General features: G+C 46.7%; 1 protein-coding gene across 2 annotated transcripts in view; it reads right to left on the bottom strand.

The window, feature by feature from the left end:
• vti1a (vesicle transport through interaction with t-SNAREs 1A) overlaps positions 1-13,452 on the bottom strand; it is a 192,073-nt gene that overhangs the window by 56,155 nt on the left and 122,466 nt on the right. For both annotated transcript variants that reach the window (XM_056297238.1, XM_056297239.1), the window contains exon 6: positions 4,793-4,863. In XM_056297238.1, coding sequence (XP_056153213.1) covers positions 4,793-4,863 — 71 coding nt within the window. The remainder of the gene's footprint in view (positions 1-4,792; positions 4,864-13,452) is intronic.

Consider the following 13,452-nt stretch of genomic DNA (forward strand, 5'->3'; position numbering starts at 1 on the left):
AACTACTTCCTGGTTTATCGATAGGCTGCATTGTAAGAAAATGTAAATGATATATAGCAGCATAAGTACCTCTGCTATGCGGTAGCCTAGAGGGGTTATTGCATTTGATTGTGTGTGTGTGTGTGTGTGTGTGTGTGTGTGTGTGTGTGTGTGTGTGTGAGTCTGCAGCTAATCTCGCTTACTACTGGACCTATCAGCCTAATATTTTTTGTTCAGTTATGACTGTATGATCAAGAACCTCACAGGGTTGTGGTGATTCAAAACCTGTGAAAAATGCTTGTTCTCGCTACCCTCTGCTCCCTCTCTTCCTTCATTCTCGCCGCCCGATCTGAGTCAACTGCAGATGTGAGACCATTGACTTAGATCGGGCAGCAACAGTGTCAAAATATGTATTCCGGTATGAGTCTCGAGAGTAAATGAACAGTTGATCATATTTCGCGAGTCAGTAAATTATTCATTGCTGATTTCAACACAGGGGAACTGGAGGAACACTGGATGAACCAAAAATAACTAGAGGAGTGCACTCAGTAGATTGCAGATCTCTGCCAGGCGTACGTATCTCCCCTCCTCCGGTGCTCAGACTTGGTGACAACCCACCCCTTTTTTCGCCTACCAGGAAAAGGGAAATACACAGACACATGGGCAGAAAAACCAGTGTTTTTCTTGTGATTTTATAAGACTTTTGTGCAGTGCCCAAGTCAGTTGAACAGGAAATTTATCCATCCATCCATTATCCAAACCGCTTATCCTGCTCTCAGGGTTGCAGGGATGCTGGAGCCTAGTTGTTAATATATGCCACTCAAGCAAAAAAAAAAAAACCTACCTAATAAAAATGTAAAAATGTTTTGCCTGTCAGTCTGTGATTGTGCAGCCTCCTAGATGGACCCTCACACAACAGCGACCAAGTCTGACATGAAATGACAGAGATTAGGCGATCATAATTTCAAAGCCCTTATTAAAAGACTTCTGATGTGTTTAACCATCACGGTTTTCATGATATAAAATGAATCAAGGTAAATGACTGCTCTGCTGATTGACTTTCACTCATAAAAAAAAAAAGAAAAAAAAAAGGGTAAGAACACATAGCTCAGCCATGGGAGATGTTTTATTGCAGCAACTGACAGGCTCCCAGTTGATGCCGGCATCAAATTCAAAACCTGTTGCTTACAAAACAGCAACTAAAACGGCTCCTGCCTACCTGAACTCCCTCATTCAGGTCTACTTCCGCTGCTACTTCAGGTCATTTCCGCTCACTACGCTCTGCCAATGAAAGGCGCCTGGCACTTCTACCACAACAGGGGCCCTAAGTCACTACCTAGATTCTTTTCTTCTGTAGTTCCCCGGTGGTGGAACGAGTTACCAAACTCCATTTGATCCACTGAGTCCCTCTCCATCTTTAAGAACAAGCTAAAGACCCAGCTCTTTCACAAACACCTCCACACCGGATGGTATTAATAATAATAAAATAAAAAAAGGCCCTTCTATGCTCCTATGCATTGCCTTTGTGCACTGCCTGTTGACACCTATGTCCAATCGGACTTGAACCTAGTTTTTTGGCCCCTAGTTGCGTTGTTGTCTCCTGACTAGATCCTTGCTTGTGTTGTATTAACTCTCAGATGTACGTAGCTTTGGATAAAAGCGTCTGCTAAATGAGATTGTAACATTGTGTACTGAGATGATTTCCAGCTGTGACTGTGATCAATCCTACTCTTGAAAATGCAATTTCATACCGGCATTTTAACATTGGAGACTATGGTGAATAAGGCGAATTATTTTTGGTTCACCCAGGGTTCCTCCAGTTCTCCTGTGCTGAAATCAGCAATGAATGTCCAAAGGAGTTGAATCAAAGTGCAACTGGACTTGGTATGTATCCGTGAAGACGTTTCGCTTCTCATCCAAGAGGCTTCCTCAGTTCGTGCCTTTCTGACTAGACCAAGCTAGTCTGAGTCTAGTCAGCAAAGTTTTCATGTTCGCAGAATGTCCACCAGTGACATCACTGGTGTACACAATTTCAGCAGTGTTTCAGAGACACACAGACGACTTCTCAGTATTATGGCCGCAAATAATACAACATGTATAGAGAGATAATGTTGAAAATCTCGATTGTTTCCCTTTAAGGACCATAGAGAAACTGACTTTCATTCCTCTTCAAGTCAAGAATGAACAGCCGATTTCTTTTTTAGGGGCCCATAAAATACTACATATACGGTAAGAGTCCAATTCTATAATCCAGTTGGGGGTCTTGTGGTAGGGGTGAAGCAACTTTTAAAGAGTGCAGGGGAGTCCTGGTAGCATAGCAGTCTACTCTGTTGTCTATCAACATTGGGATCGCTGGTTCGATCCCCGTGTTGCCTCCGGCTTGGTTGGGTGTCCCTACAGACACAACTGGACGTGTCTGCGGGTGGGAAGCCGGATGTGGGTATGTGTCCTGGGTGCTGCACTAGCGCCCCCTCTGGTCAGTTGAGGCACCTGTTTGGGGGGGGACTGGGGGTAATAGCGTGATCCTCCCACGTGCTATGTCCCCCTGGCGAAACTCTTCACTGTCAGGTGAAAAGAAGCGGCTGGTGACTCCACATGTATTGGAGGAGGCATGTGGTAGTCTGCAGCCCTCCCCGGATCGGCAGAGGGAGTGGAGCAGCGACCAGGACAGCTCGAAAGAGTACAAATACAACTGGGGAGAAAAAGGGGGGAAAAACTTTTCAAGAGCGTGCTCTGTAGACCTGGAGCTCAGGCCTGCTATTGACTTTTATTTGTACCGTTAAAGCCAAACAAAAGGCCACGCCTCCTGCTGAGTGAGGGAGTGTGTGCATGTATGTATGTGTTGGCATTTATGCTCAAAAAAATTCTCACCCGAACTCCACTGTCTACCTCTTTCATGCAAAAGAGATGGCAACCAAGTCTTCTATACTGTGTCTTTGCATCTTGATCTTTTCCTTACTTCTCTTTCGCCCTACAAGCCGCCTCTAAAGACAGCAGTTGTGGGTGTGTCTATGTATGTGTGTGTGTGTATATGTGTGTTTGGGGGTGAGCGGGGTGGGGTGGGGGGGCTGGCCTGTGTACAGGAGGGAAGACTCATGAGAGGGGAGACAAATAGAGAGAAAGCAAAGGAGAGAGAGAGAGAGAGAGAGAGAGAGAGAGAGAGAGAGAGAGAGAGAGAGAGAGAGAGAGAGAGAGAGAGAGAGAGAGAGAGAGAGAGAGCGAGAGAGAGAGGGGGAGAGCAGTGACTCTCAGCAGACATCGTGAACCTTTTTGAAAAGAGATCTTTGATTTCCTTTGAAAACGTTTGTGCAAGGCCCACTGCCATGTTGTGATCTTTAAGTATTTCACATTGAGGGGGGCATCAAGGCTTGGCCCCCTGACTATGCCTGGTTCTCTCTATCGCTGCCTACCTGTCTGACTGGCTGGATGTAAGAAGGGGCACGGCTCAGGATTAGGGGAATCTGGGAGGAAGAGTGGAAAGGAGAGGGGGAGGGCAGGCAGTGGTGGGCAGTGGTGTGGGAAAGAAAATGAGGCGGGGCGGCAGCTGGCCAAGCTAGCTACCATTCAGATGACAGGTAGGAGTCTTTGTCTGAAGTCTTACAGAAGAATGGATACGTTGCCATGAAATTAATCTAAGTGATGCATTAGAAAAATTGCCATAAAGATTGGTTGAGAAGGGGTGTCCGGGTAGTGTAGCCGTCTATTTCGTTGCCTACCAACACAGGGATTGCCGGTTCGAATCCCCGTGTTACCTCCAGCTTTGTCGGGCATCCCTACAGACACAATTGGCCCTGTCTGGGGTGGAGGGGGGGAGGCGGCTGTGGGTATGTGTCCTGATCGCTGCACTAGCACCTCCTCTTTCCTCTGGTCGGACGGGGTGCCTGTTTGGGGGGGAGGGGGAACTAGGGGGAATAGCGTGATCTTCCCACGGGCTACATCCCCCCTGCCAAACTCCTCACTGTCAGGTGTAAAGAAGTGGCTGGCGACTCCACATGTATCGGAGGAGGCATGTGGTAGTCTGCAACCCCCCCCACCACCCCCAGATCAGCAGAGGGGGTGGAGCAGCGACGGGGACGACTCGGAAGAGTGGGGTAATTGGCTGGAAACAATTGGGGAGAAAAAGGGGGGAAAATATATATTTTGTTCTTATTTCGATTTCTTATTTATCTTTGATTTCTGTTTGTTTCTGTTTCTATTTTCTTATCTTGTACCTTGTTAGTTTTTAGTTATCAGAGCGTGAGTGTCTGTAACAGAACTCAATATCCCCGGGGATAAATAAAGTATTCTGATTCTCATTCTGAAAATCCGATTAAAAAAAAAAAGAAGTTTGGTTGAGAAGTGGGACTAATTGTTTGGATTTGAAAAGCCCTTTCAAAGTAATTCCGGTGATAACGTTTAACCTCTCTGTAGACCCGATCCGGAGCTAGCCACTGCAGTCCCCCTATTTGTCTTGTGCATTTCACAGAATGCAGAACAGGCGACGGTTTCATGGGCATGTCTTATCCGTGTGCATCTCTACAGAGTTTGCATATGTCTACATGGATTTACGTGTTTTCTCTAGCTGGCCTGACATCATGCATGGATGACATCACAGCCTCAAACACACGAGGCTTTCATGAGGGAGGCATGAATGTTGTCAGTGTTCCCCAACTACAAACTGTGTTTTTCGACTATAAAGCCTAGCTCGTCATCAGTGTCATGCAGTTAGACCTTTATCATCTGGTCTCACACAAACACAATTATGTAAGAATATGTGTGTGTGTGTGTGTGTGTGTGTGTGTGCGTGTGTGTGTGTGTGTGTCTGCATGCTCACCCTTTCTCTGGCCCTCTGGACCTTCTCACGGTCACTGTGTAGGTTGGCCAGGATCTCTTGACCCACTTGTTCTGTGAAACCAACAGAAGATGAACACAGTATATGTGAGAGACATACTCATGTAGACGGTCAAATGCCCAGGGCTAAAAATAGGACCAAAAAAATCCCTGACCTCCAGTTCACACTGCTGTCACCTCGGTCAAAAAGTCATGGGAAGACCAATCTGTCTCTGTTGAGGCCATTAATCTGACTACTTCGCCAACTTTGCAGCTGCCAACTACCGTTAGAAAAGTTGAACAAACGTCAACCTGTGGCGGTCATTGACTATCAACGCCCAATGACATTTCCACACAAGATGTTGTTCTCCCAACATGATGAACCCTCTGTAAATAAACAACCTCCCCCAGTACATCAATGGATGACGACAAATCACAGTAATCCTAACCCTAACCCTGTTTTAAGACTTCTTGTATGTACTATGGATTTTGGATAACAACAGTGTGCAACACTGAGTTGCAACGGTTAGTTTGCTATGGCAAATGAAAAACATGTATAGGTTGGAGAAATTGTATGAGAACGTAAAGTTAACTGTATTGCTTCTGATGTTATCCTCAATGAAACTTTGCTGCTATACAAGACTCAAGTTGGAACCAGTCGGGCAAAAATGTTGGGACCAGTTGGGCATCGCCCAAAATGACTCAAAAGTTGTCAACCAGTGAAATAAGTTGATTGCGGTCTGGACACCATGTAAATTTAAAGTCACAAGACAAATAAGCAAATAAGCAAATAAACAAACAAATAAATAAATAATGAGATGATGCCACTTGTCCAGCTATAAATGGCTCTCATATACATACACAGATGATCCAAAACATTATGACCACTCATAGGTGATATAATGTTGATCATCTCCAGACAAGGGCACATGTCAAGGTCTAGGTAGATTAGATGGGAAGCGAACAATCAGTTCTCGTAGTCCACGTGTTGGATGCAGGAGAAATGGACAGGAGTAAAGATCTGAGCAACTTTGACAAGGACCAAACTGGGCGTCTGGGTAGCATGGCAGTCTGTTCCGTTACCTACCAACACGGGGATCGCCGGATCGAATCCCTGTGTTACCTATGGCTTGGTCGGGTGTCCCTACAGACACAATTGGCCATGTCTGCGGGTGGGAAGCGGATGTGGGTATGTGTCCTGGTCACTGCACTAGTGCCTCCTCTGGTCAGTCAGGGCACCTGTTCAGGGGGGAAGGGGAACTGGGGGAATAGTGTGATCCTCCCATGCACTACGTCCTCCTGGCAAGACTCCTCACTGTCAGGTGGAAAGAAGTGGCTGGCGACTCCACATGTATCGGAGGAGACGTGGTAGTCTGCAGCCCTCCCTGGATTGGCGGGGGGAGCGACTGGGACAGCTCGTAAGAGTGAGGTAATTGGCCGGATACAACTGGGGAGAAAAAAAGGGCCAAATTGTTATGGCCAGGCGACTGGGTCGGAGCATCTCTGAAATGGCAAGACTTGTGGGGTGCTCCCAGTCAGCAGTGGAGGGTGCCTACTGACAGTGGTCTGAGGCAGGACAAACCAGAAACTGGTCACAGGATGTTGGGTGCCCAAGGCTCATCGATACATAAGGGCAATGAAGGCTATCCCGTCTGGTCAGAACTGACAGAAGGTCTACTGAGGCACAAGTCACAGAACATTTTAATGATGGTTGCAGGAGGAGTATGTCACAACACACAGTGCATCGCACCCTGCTGAGTATTGGGGCTGCGTAGCCACAGATCAGCCAGAGTACCCATGATGACCCCTGTCCACCGTCGGAAGCTCCTACAATGGGCACGCGAGTGTCGGAATTGGATCTTGGAGCAGTGGAATTTCACCTGGTCCGATGAATCCCAGTTTCTTTAGATCACATGGATGGCCGTGTACGTGTGCACCGTTTACCCTTGGGGAAGCGACGGCACCAGGATGCACTGTGGGAAGACTACAAGCCGGTGGAGGCAGAGCGATGCTCTGGACAGTGTTCTGCTGGGAAATCCTGGGTCCGGCCATTCATGCAGACGTCAATTTGACTCGTGTCACCTACTCAAACATCACTGCAGACCAGGTACACCCCTCCATGGCAACGGTATTCCCTGATGGCAGCGGCCTCTTTCAGCAGGACAATGCACCCTGCCACACTGCACACATTGTTCGGGAATGGTTTGAGGAACGTCAACACTACCAGTGCAATCAGTCCATCCAATTAGCCAATGCACTACTCATTAAGAGGGGTTTGTGTGTGTGTGTGCGTGTGTTTTATATGCATCTCATCGGCCGTGGATGCCAACACACTGACATGTATTTGCAAAACATCATCAACATGGCGCCTGACAAGCTCATCAGTGGTCACTGTCATTTTCACGTTCCCCTGGGTTAGAGATGAGGGGGGGGGGGGAAGAAAACAAAAAAAAAAACGAAAACATATTTAGTAACAAAAACACTCCCAAAAACAATGGCACACCACCCCCCCACACACACACACAGACTCTGCTCCCACCAATGTCACCATATTGCAACAGCAATGGAGTTGAACAGTGAGGGAGGCAGAGAATGAATCAGGTGAGAGAGAAGAAAAAAAAGAAAAGGAAAAAGAAGGAGTGAAAAATCTTTGCGCGGATCAAAGACAGGCTTTCAAGCGCACCAAACAAATCTGGAGTAAACAACGCAGTTGCTGACTGTATTACACTACACAGGTGCCGCACACCAAAGGGCCCACGTGCTGAGCGCTGGTTTGGGGTTGGGGGTTGGGCACCGCGAAAATGGGCTACATCTGGCAGCTAAACGAGTGAGTGAGAGAGAGAGAGAGAGACAGACAGACAGACAGACAGACAGACAGACAGACAGACAGACAGAGAGAAACAGAGGGAGAGAGGGGATGGAAGGGGGGGGGGACAGCACTGTCGAATGAGCGATGTTTGTCTCCCATTCATCCCATCCCTTCAACCCCCCCTTCCCCCACCCCCGCGCGCACACACCCACACCCACACACCCCACACACTAACACACACTACAATTGTGTCAAATGTGTCTCTTCCTGCCTTCATTAATTTCTAATCAGGGACGAGACAGATTGAAGGATACCCAGATTAAACAGTGCAGTCAGACAGTCACATGTGACAAATAGGGCAGATTAAAAGACTGAGTGCAGGTATTAATAACCATAATAATACAAGCCCTCCCCCGTCCCCGTCAAAAAAGAACAAGGGATAAACAGAAAGGGAGTTGTAGCGGAAATCTTCTGTTAAAGAGACAACTAAGCGCATCTATCCGTCTCTGTCTGGGACAAGGCTTTCTTTAAATAAATGGGTGTGACAAGCTCTGTGCCAGCAGAGGGTTTTTTGATGGAGAGTGCATTATTGGAAAAGCTCGCAATGCATGAAAAGATAGATGAGGCAGTAGGAGAAAAAGACCCCCCCCCCAACGGTATCCTGGCATTAGTACTTTTAGAGGATAATGTACAAGCACTGTATTAGGGCTTGTTTGGAGAGAGAACCTTGGTTCCGAAATGGCCAACATTTAAATAACAGAGAGGTGCACCAATGTAGAAAGGAAAGGGAAATGAAAACCAACCTCCGCTGTGAGCTACTTTTCACAGAGCAAGAATGGAGCCTCAGTTTACTCAGGTTTCCATCCATTCTTTGGTGCTGCGGTGAGTAAAGTGCTGGCACTATCTAAAGAATAATGCAGTGGCAAGGATTACAGAAGTGCTCTGTCCAAATGGAGAGCTCCACCACGATACACACTCCATACCAACATGATGCAAACACTGACCAAACGCTGCCAGTTGCCCTTGACCAATGTAGGCAGCCGTGAAAACAAAAGTAAAAAAAGAGGAAAGTAAAAAAAAGAAGAAAACAAACAAAGAAGAATTTTCCGTTTTAAAATCACATCTCTTTCTATGTACATTACTTTAAAAAAGACCCAGCTGCTGTTCTCAAATGCTTGGAGTCTGTGCAACCTTGACTGAGAGAGAGAGACTTCGCGAGTTTCTTTCAAAATAGAGCAGGAACACATTTCAGAGAAAAAAAATAATTGTATAAGGGTCAACGACTCAATTCTACAAAACAGCAAATGAAGCAAACTCCAGCACAATGTGAATACAGTTTCCTTCACTGCACTGGACGGAAATCACATAAGAACACTGGAGACAGCATTTCTGCTCAGCATGTGTACTTCCAATGAATTAACATGCTGGGCCATTGTGCGGAACTGTAATATCCATTGTGGTCCACTGAAGAGTCCCCGGAGTCAACTGCAAAAGACATTAGAGACTCTAGTTTCACCGGAGCAGGTCCGAGGCACTCAAAAGATAAATACTTCCCTTGGCTGTGTGACCACAAATGATTGTTCCCATTAATCTCACTCCCCACTTTTCCAAAACACCCATCATCCCTCGCTCGGACACCTCGGCCTCACAGAGCTAATAGCAGTGAACGCAACACCTCCCAGAGGAACTGAGGTTTTCCGGTGGTGCCGGTTTGAGGGGGGGGGTCTATAGGTTATCTCTTCAAACTTCATCGGTTAGCTGGGGAGGGAGTGCTTGTTGAGCGATGGATGAGGCTAAACTGTGAGTTTAAACAAAACAAAACTACCATGGAGAAGGGTGAAAGATGGCCTCCCTTTGCAAGAACCCCCTTCCCTTGATATGACAGAAATTTTATTATCCCTGTATGGTCAGTATAGTATATAAGACTCTCTTTCCAAAGTGAGTTGAAAGAAAATGGTCACCACCTGCAAGATTTTCAAGTCCATTTGTTGCAGCAGGCACACTAACTTGTGTTAGGGTTTGAATTTGCCAGTAATTATTCAGTTTCATTACGATCATACTGAGTTTGTACCAGCTGGTGGTTTTTGTAATGTCAACATACTGGGTGTTGCTGAAGTTCGTAATATAGCTAGCTGCACAAAACTGGGTAAATGCCCAAGGAAAATGTTCAGCTAACCAAAATATGGGAGGAGTGGAGAGATAATTTCTTGTTAACGCTCCTGACTTGTTGCTCATTAGTGTGTGAAATATTCTCCTTCCGATTAAGCAGTTATTAACAATTTAAATGACCCTGGGTGAGAGGCCTTGCTCTGACTCGCCTGCTAAAGATCCACATCCCCAAAGGTCCATTTAACAAGCCCATTACTCCATCCCATTATACTCACACCAGCACTAGAGAGCCTTAATTTAACTGATTCTCCTAATGTAACTGTAGATGAGAATTAGTGTAGCAAAGTTGCGGGCATGAATTAAGTTGAGAGGAGCTATTATGCCTGAGTGAGGAATTGCTTCCTGTAACGTCAAGTATGTAAAAGTCACACAGCAAAATCAAGTTTGATCGTATTTTGATCTACGCGATGAGAGGGGGAAGACATACAGTAAAGTAAGCGGTTCGTCGGATAAATGAAATTAGCCTGTTTGTTCTAGACAAGTCTCCCTTTTTTTGGGGTGCTTCGTACTGCTTTTGTTACAGATGCTGTTACTTCAGTGTTTGATTCGCAGTCGCACTGAAGAAGATTTTCAATGTGTTTACTGTTTTTGTGTAAAAATGTAAATGCCTGCCCGTGTCAGCTCAGCCTGGACCCGGGCTGCGGAGCAAAGCTGACCACACAATTCCAGAGGTGCCCTGTCCTCCCCAGCTCTCAACTTTCTCTCGTCTGCGGACACATATAATTGGACACATCATCAATTTTACAGGAGCTGTTTCCGAGCAGCCCTGTCGTGGGATGACTGGGGCATCGGTCTTGCTTCCATTGTTGCATTCTCTTCCTTTCTGTGGTTTTTTTTTCTTACCTTACTCCCTGAGCTCAAAGGGTACAAGACCTGACATCGGCGGGCTCTGAGGCTTGGCGCAGCTCCTTTTCATTAAGCGGCTGGGACCACTTTTTGAAGGTTACCACACACACAATTAGGCGTACACACTCCACAGACTCCAACCAACAAATCCAGTGATGGCAGCCCATTGGGGGGATTGAGGGAAGGCAAGGCACAAGTAGGTAAACCATATATGCATCTTGCTCTCTCTCTCTCTCTCTCTCTCTCTCTCTCTCTCTCTCTCTCTCTCTCTCTCTCTGTCTCTCTCTCATGCGCACAAACATAGACTCGCACACATAGTGCTAGAGTCAACTTCTATGTCTGGGACTCCCAGGTGAGCAAAGTTACCTGTCTTTGTACACTTCCCGAGAAGCACTTATTTTTTCAAGACTTCTCAAGTCTACACCTGCCTGGTGACAGACTTTCATCACCTCCATCAAAGTCCTTCCCACACCGGGATGGGATTTGTAATGCTGAGCCCACAGGCCACGAGGCTAGCGCATTTGCCACTGAGTTATTGCTCAAAATAAAGAGGTGCCAACTGCTGGGTCACATGGGGGTGGGTTATAGCATCTGGGGGGATCAGCAGTGTTATGACAGCTTATACCGAACAAATGATGCACCCCCTCTTGCATGTTAATCAGGACATGTTACTCTGTAGAGGAGATCTGTGCGGGACTGTTTTCCTAATCCTGCTTCGGCTGGATTTCTGACCATTATCATCCGCTTCTGCAATGTGTGTCCACTCCCGCCCACATCCGCAAACATTCTGACCATTCATGGCCACACAATAGAGGTCCTCCACTGATTTTGTGTCCTCTCCTGTCCTGCAGGGAAAACACATTATTTTACTGCATAGCATTAATGAAGAGATGCATACCTGTCGGTTATAACATAAGCAAAATTACGTGCTTTGCCCGCAGTGGGGGCGTGCACTTTACTAAAGTGTGCGTGCAAGTTAAAAAATTTCGTTGATGTCCCCTCCCGGGCTCTGTAGTATTGCAACGACCTGCTTCGATCTTCTTTTCAGCTTCATTTGTGGACTCTATCCTTCTGGTTATCCATCCATCCATCCATCCAATATCCAAGCTGCTTATCCGAATTCGAGTTGCAGGATGCTGGGGCCTATCCCAGCAGTTACTGGGCAGCAGGTGGGGAGACACCCTGGACAGGCTGCCAGACCATCACAGGGCCTAAATCCCGGGACCCACAGTTTATTTTTTGACCACCCGCTCCCACCCGCAGCACAGTTACAACTGCCCGCTCCTGCGAGGTTTGTGTTGGATCCCACAGGACTCGCAGGATCCCAATCCCAATGCAGTCCTCTACTCTGCAGTATGGCTGTACTGTGGAAGGGTATGCCCCAAATGATGAAGTGTTTATGATAAGAACTGAATGTGATTCCTGGTGTTCCACATGGTGTTCGTTGCCCCTGAATAAAGAGTGTTTCCCGCATAATAAATAAATAATCCAGCATTCTGGGTGTACTGAGCTCAGCTATCACAGTGCATTGCTGGCCAAGCCAAGGATCTCCTCTGTAAAGCAGTGGCGGGGAGTTAAACTTTCAGAGTAAGCAGAGCTCTGGCTCTTTCTTGCAAGGCTGTAAGAACTTAAAAGGGGGGTGGGAGCATATTCTGAGCAGGCACTGCAGGGGACAACCACAGTCTGTCCTGGCTTAGCCCATCCGAAAGGCCCTTCCCCTTGCATGTGTATGAGCGGCGGTGGGCAGTCAGGGTGGATTTCTGGGGCCTTTCTTCACTTCGCCAGTCTCTGTTTTATTCATTGGCTGCGCCCTGACCCCGCAGAGCTCCTGTTCTGACAAATCACTTCTGATTAAGACAGATCTCCGTTAGTCAGCCACTCAACTTGGCCTATTCATCATTCTGCAGGAAAATGTTCCTCTCTCCTCCCCGCCCCCACCTCCTCCCAGCTCGTTTGCCTGTCCGTCACAACGAGACAGGGCGCAAAAGAAATTTCCGCCGCTGTATTAAATGGCTGATTATGGACAATTGGTGGATGGAGAGATGTAAGAGAGTCTTATGGGTGATAAGACGCAAGTTTAATGGGTATAAATGACCGGGCCTGTAGAGGACCAGCTGGTAATAGAAACATTTGTTTAAAGCAGAACCGGGGCGGGGAGAATTGAGAGCCGCTTTCCCCCTCTATTTCTACTCCCCCGCCTCTTTTCCCTTCACCTAAGCCTCAAAGCTCAAACTCTCTTTCCCCCCCCCTTTTTTTTTTTAAACAGCGATGTCCCTCTCGCTTGCCTAGAATGAGAATAGATGAGGTTTGGAAACAAGAGGCTTGTTTTACATATATAAATTTACGCATATATACATGTCCCCGTAGGCACGGCTGAAGATACTGGAAGCCCTTCATTCAGAAGAATCTCATAACCTACTAGGAGAGTGTACTCAGTAGAGTGCAGATCCCTGCCAGGTGTATCTCGCCTTCTCCGGTGCTTGGGCTTAGGTGAAAAACCAGCAGAGGAGTTAGCACTCAATTGTGGTTTGAAACAGGGTTTTCAAAGGTTTTGAATCACTGCATTAATGAGAGGTCCTTGAACGTACAGTCATAACTGCACACAGAAGTTATTAGGCTGACAGGCCCAGTAGTATGCAAGATCAACAGTGGACAGATAGACGCACACACAGACAGAAAAACAAGGGTCTTTCCTGCTATTATAAGAATTTTTGCATAGCACCCAAGTCGACTGAATGGGAAATATGGAAAAAAGTTTTTAATATGGAGTGCTCAAGCTAAAAACATTTACCTATTAAAAACGTTTTGCCTGTCAGTCTGTGGATGTGCATCCTCCTAGA

This window comes from Lampris incognitus, chromosome 17, assembly GCF_029633865.1.
Source record: "Lampris incognitus isolate fLamInc1 chromosome 17, fLamInc1.hap2, whole genome shotgun sequence".
NCBI lineage: Eukaryota > Metazoa > Chordata > Actinopteri > Lampriformes > Lampridae > Lampris > Lampris incognitus.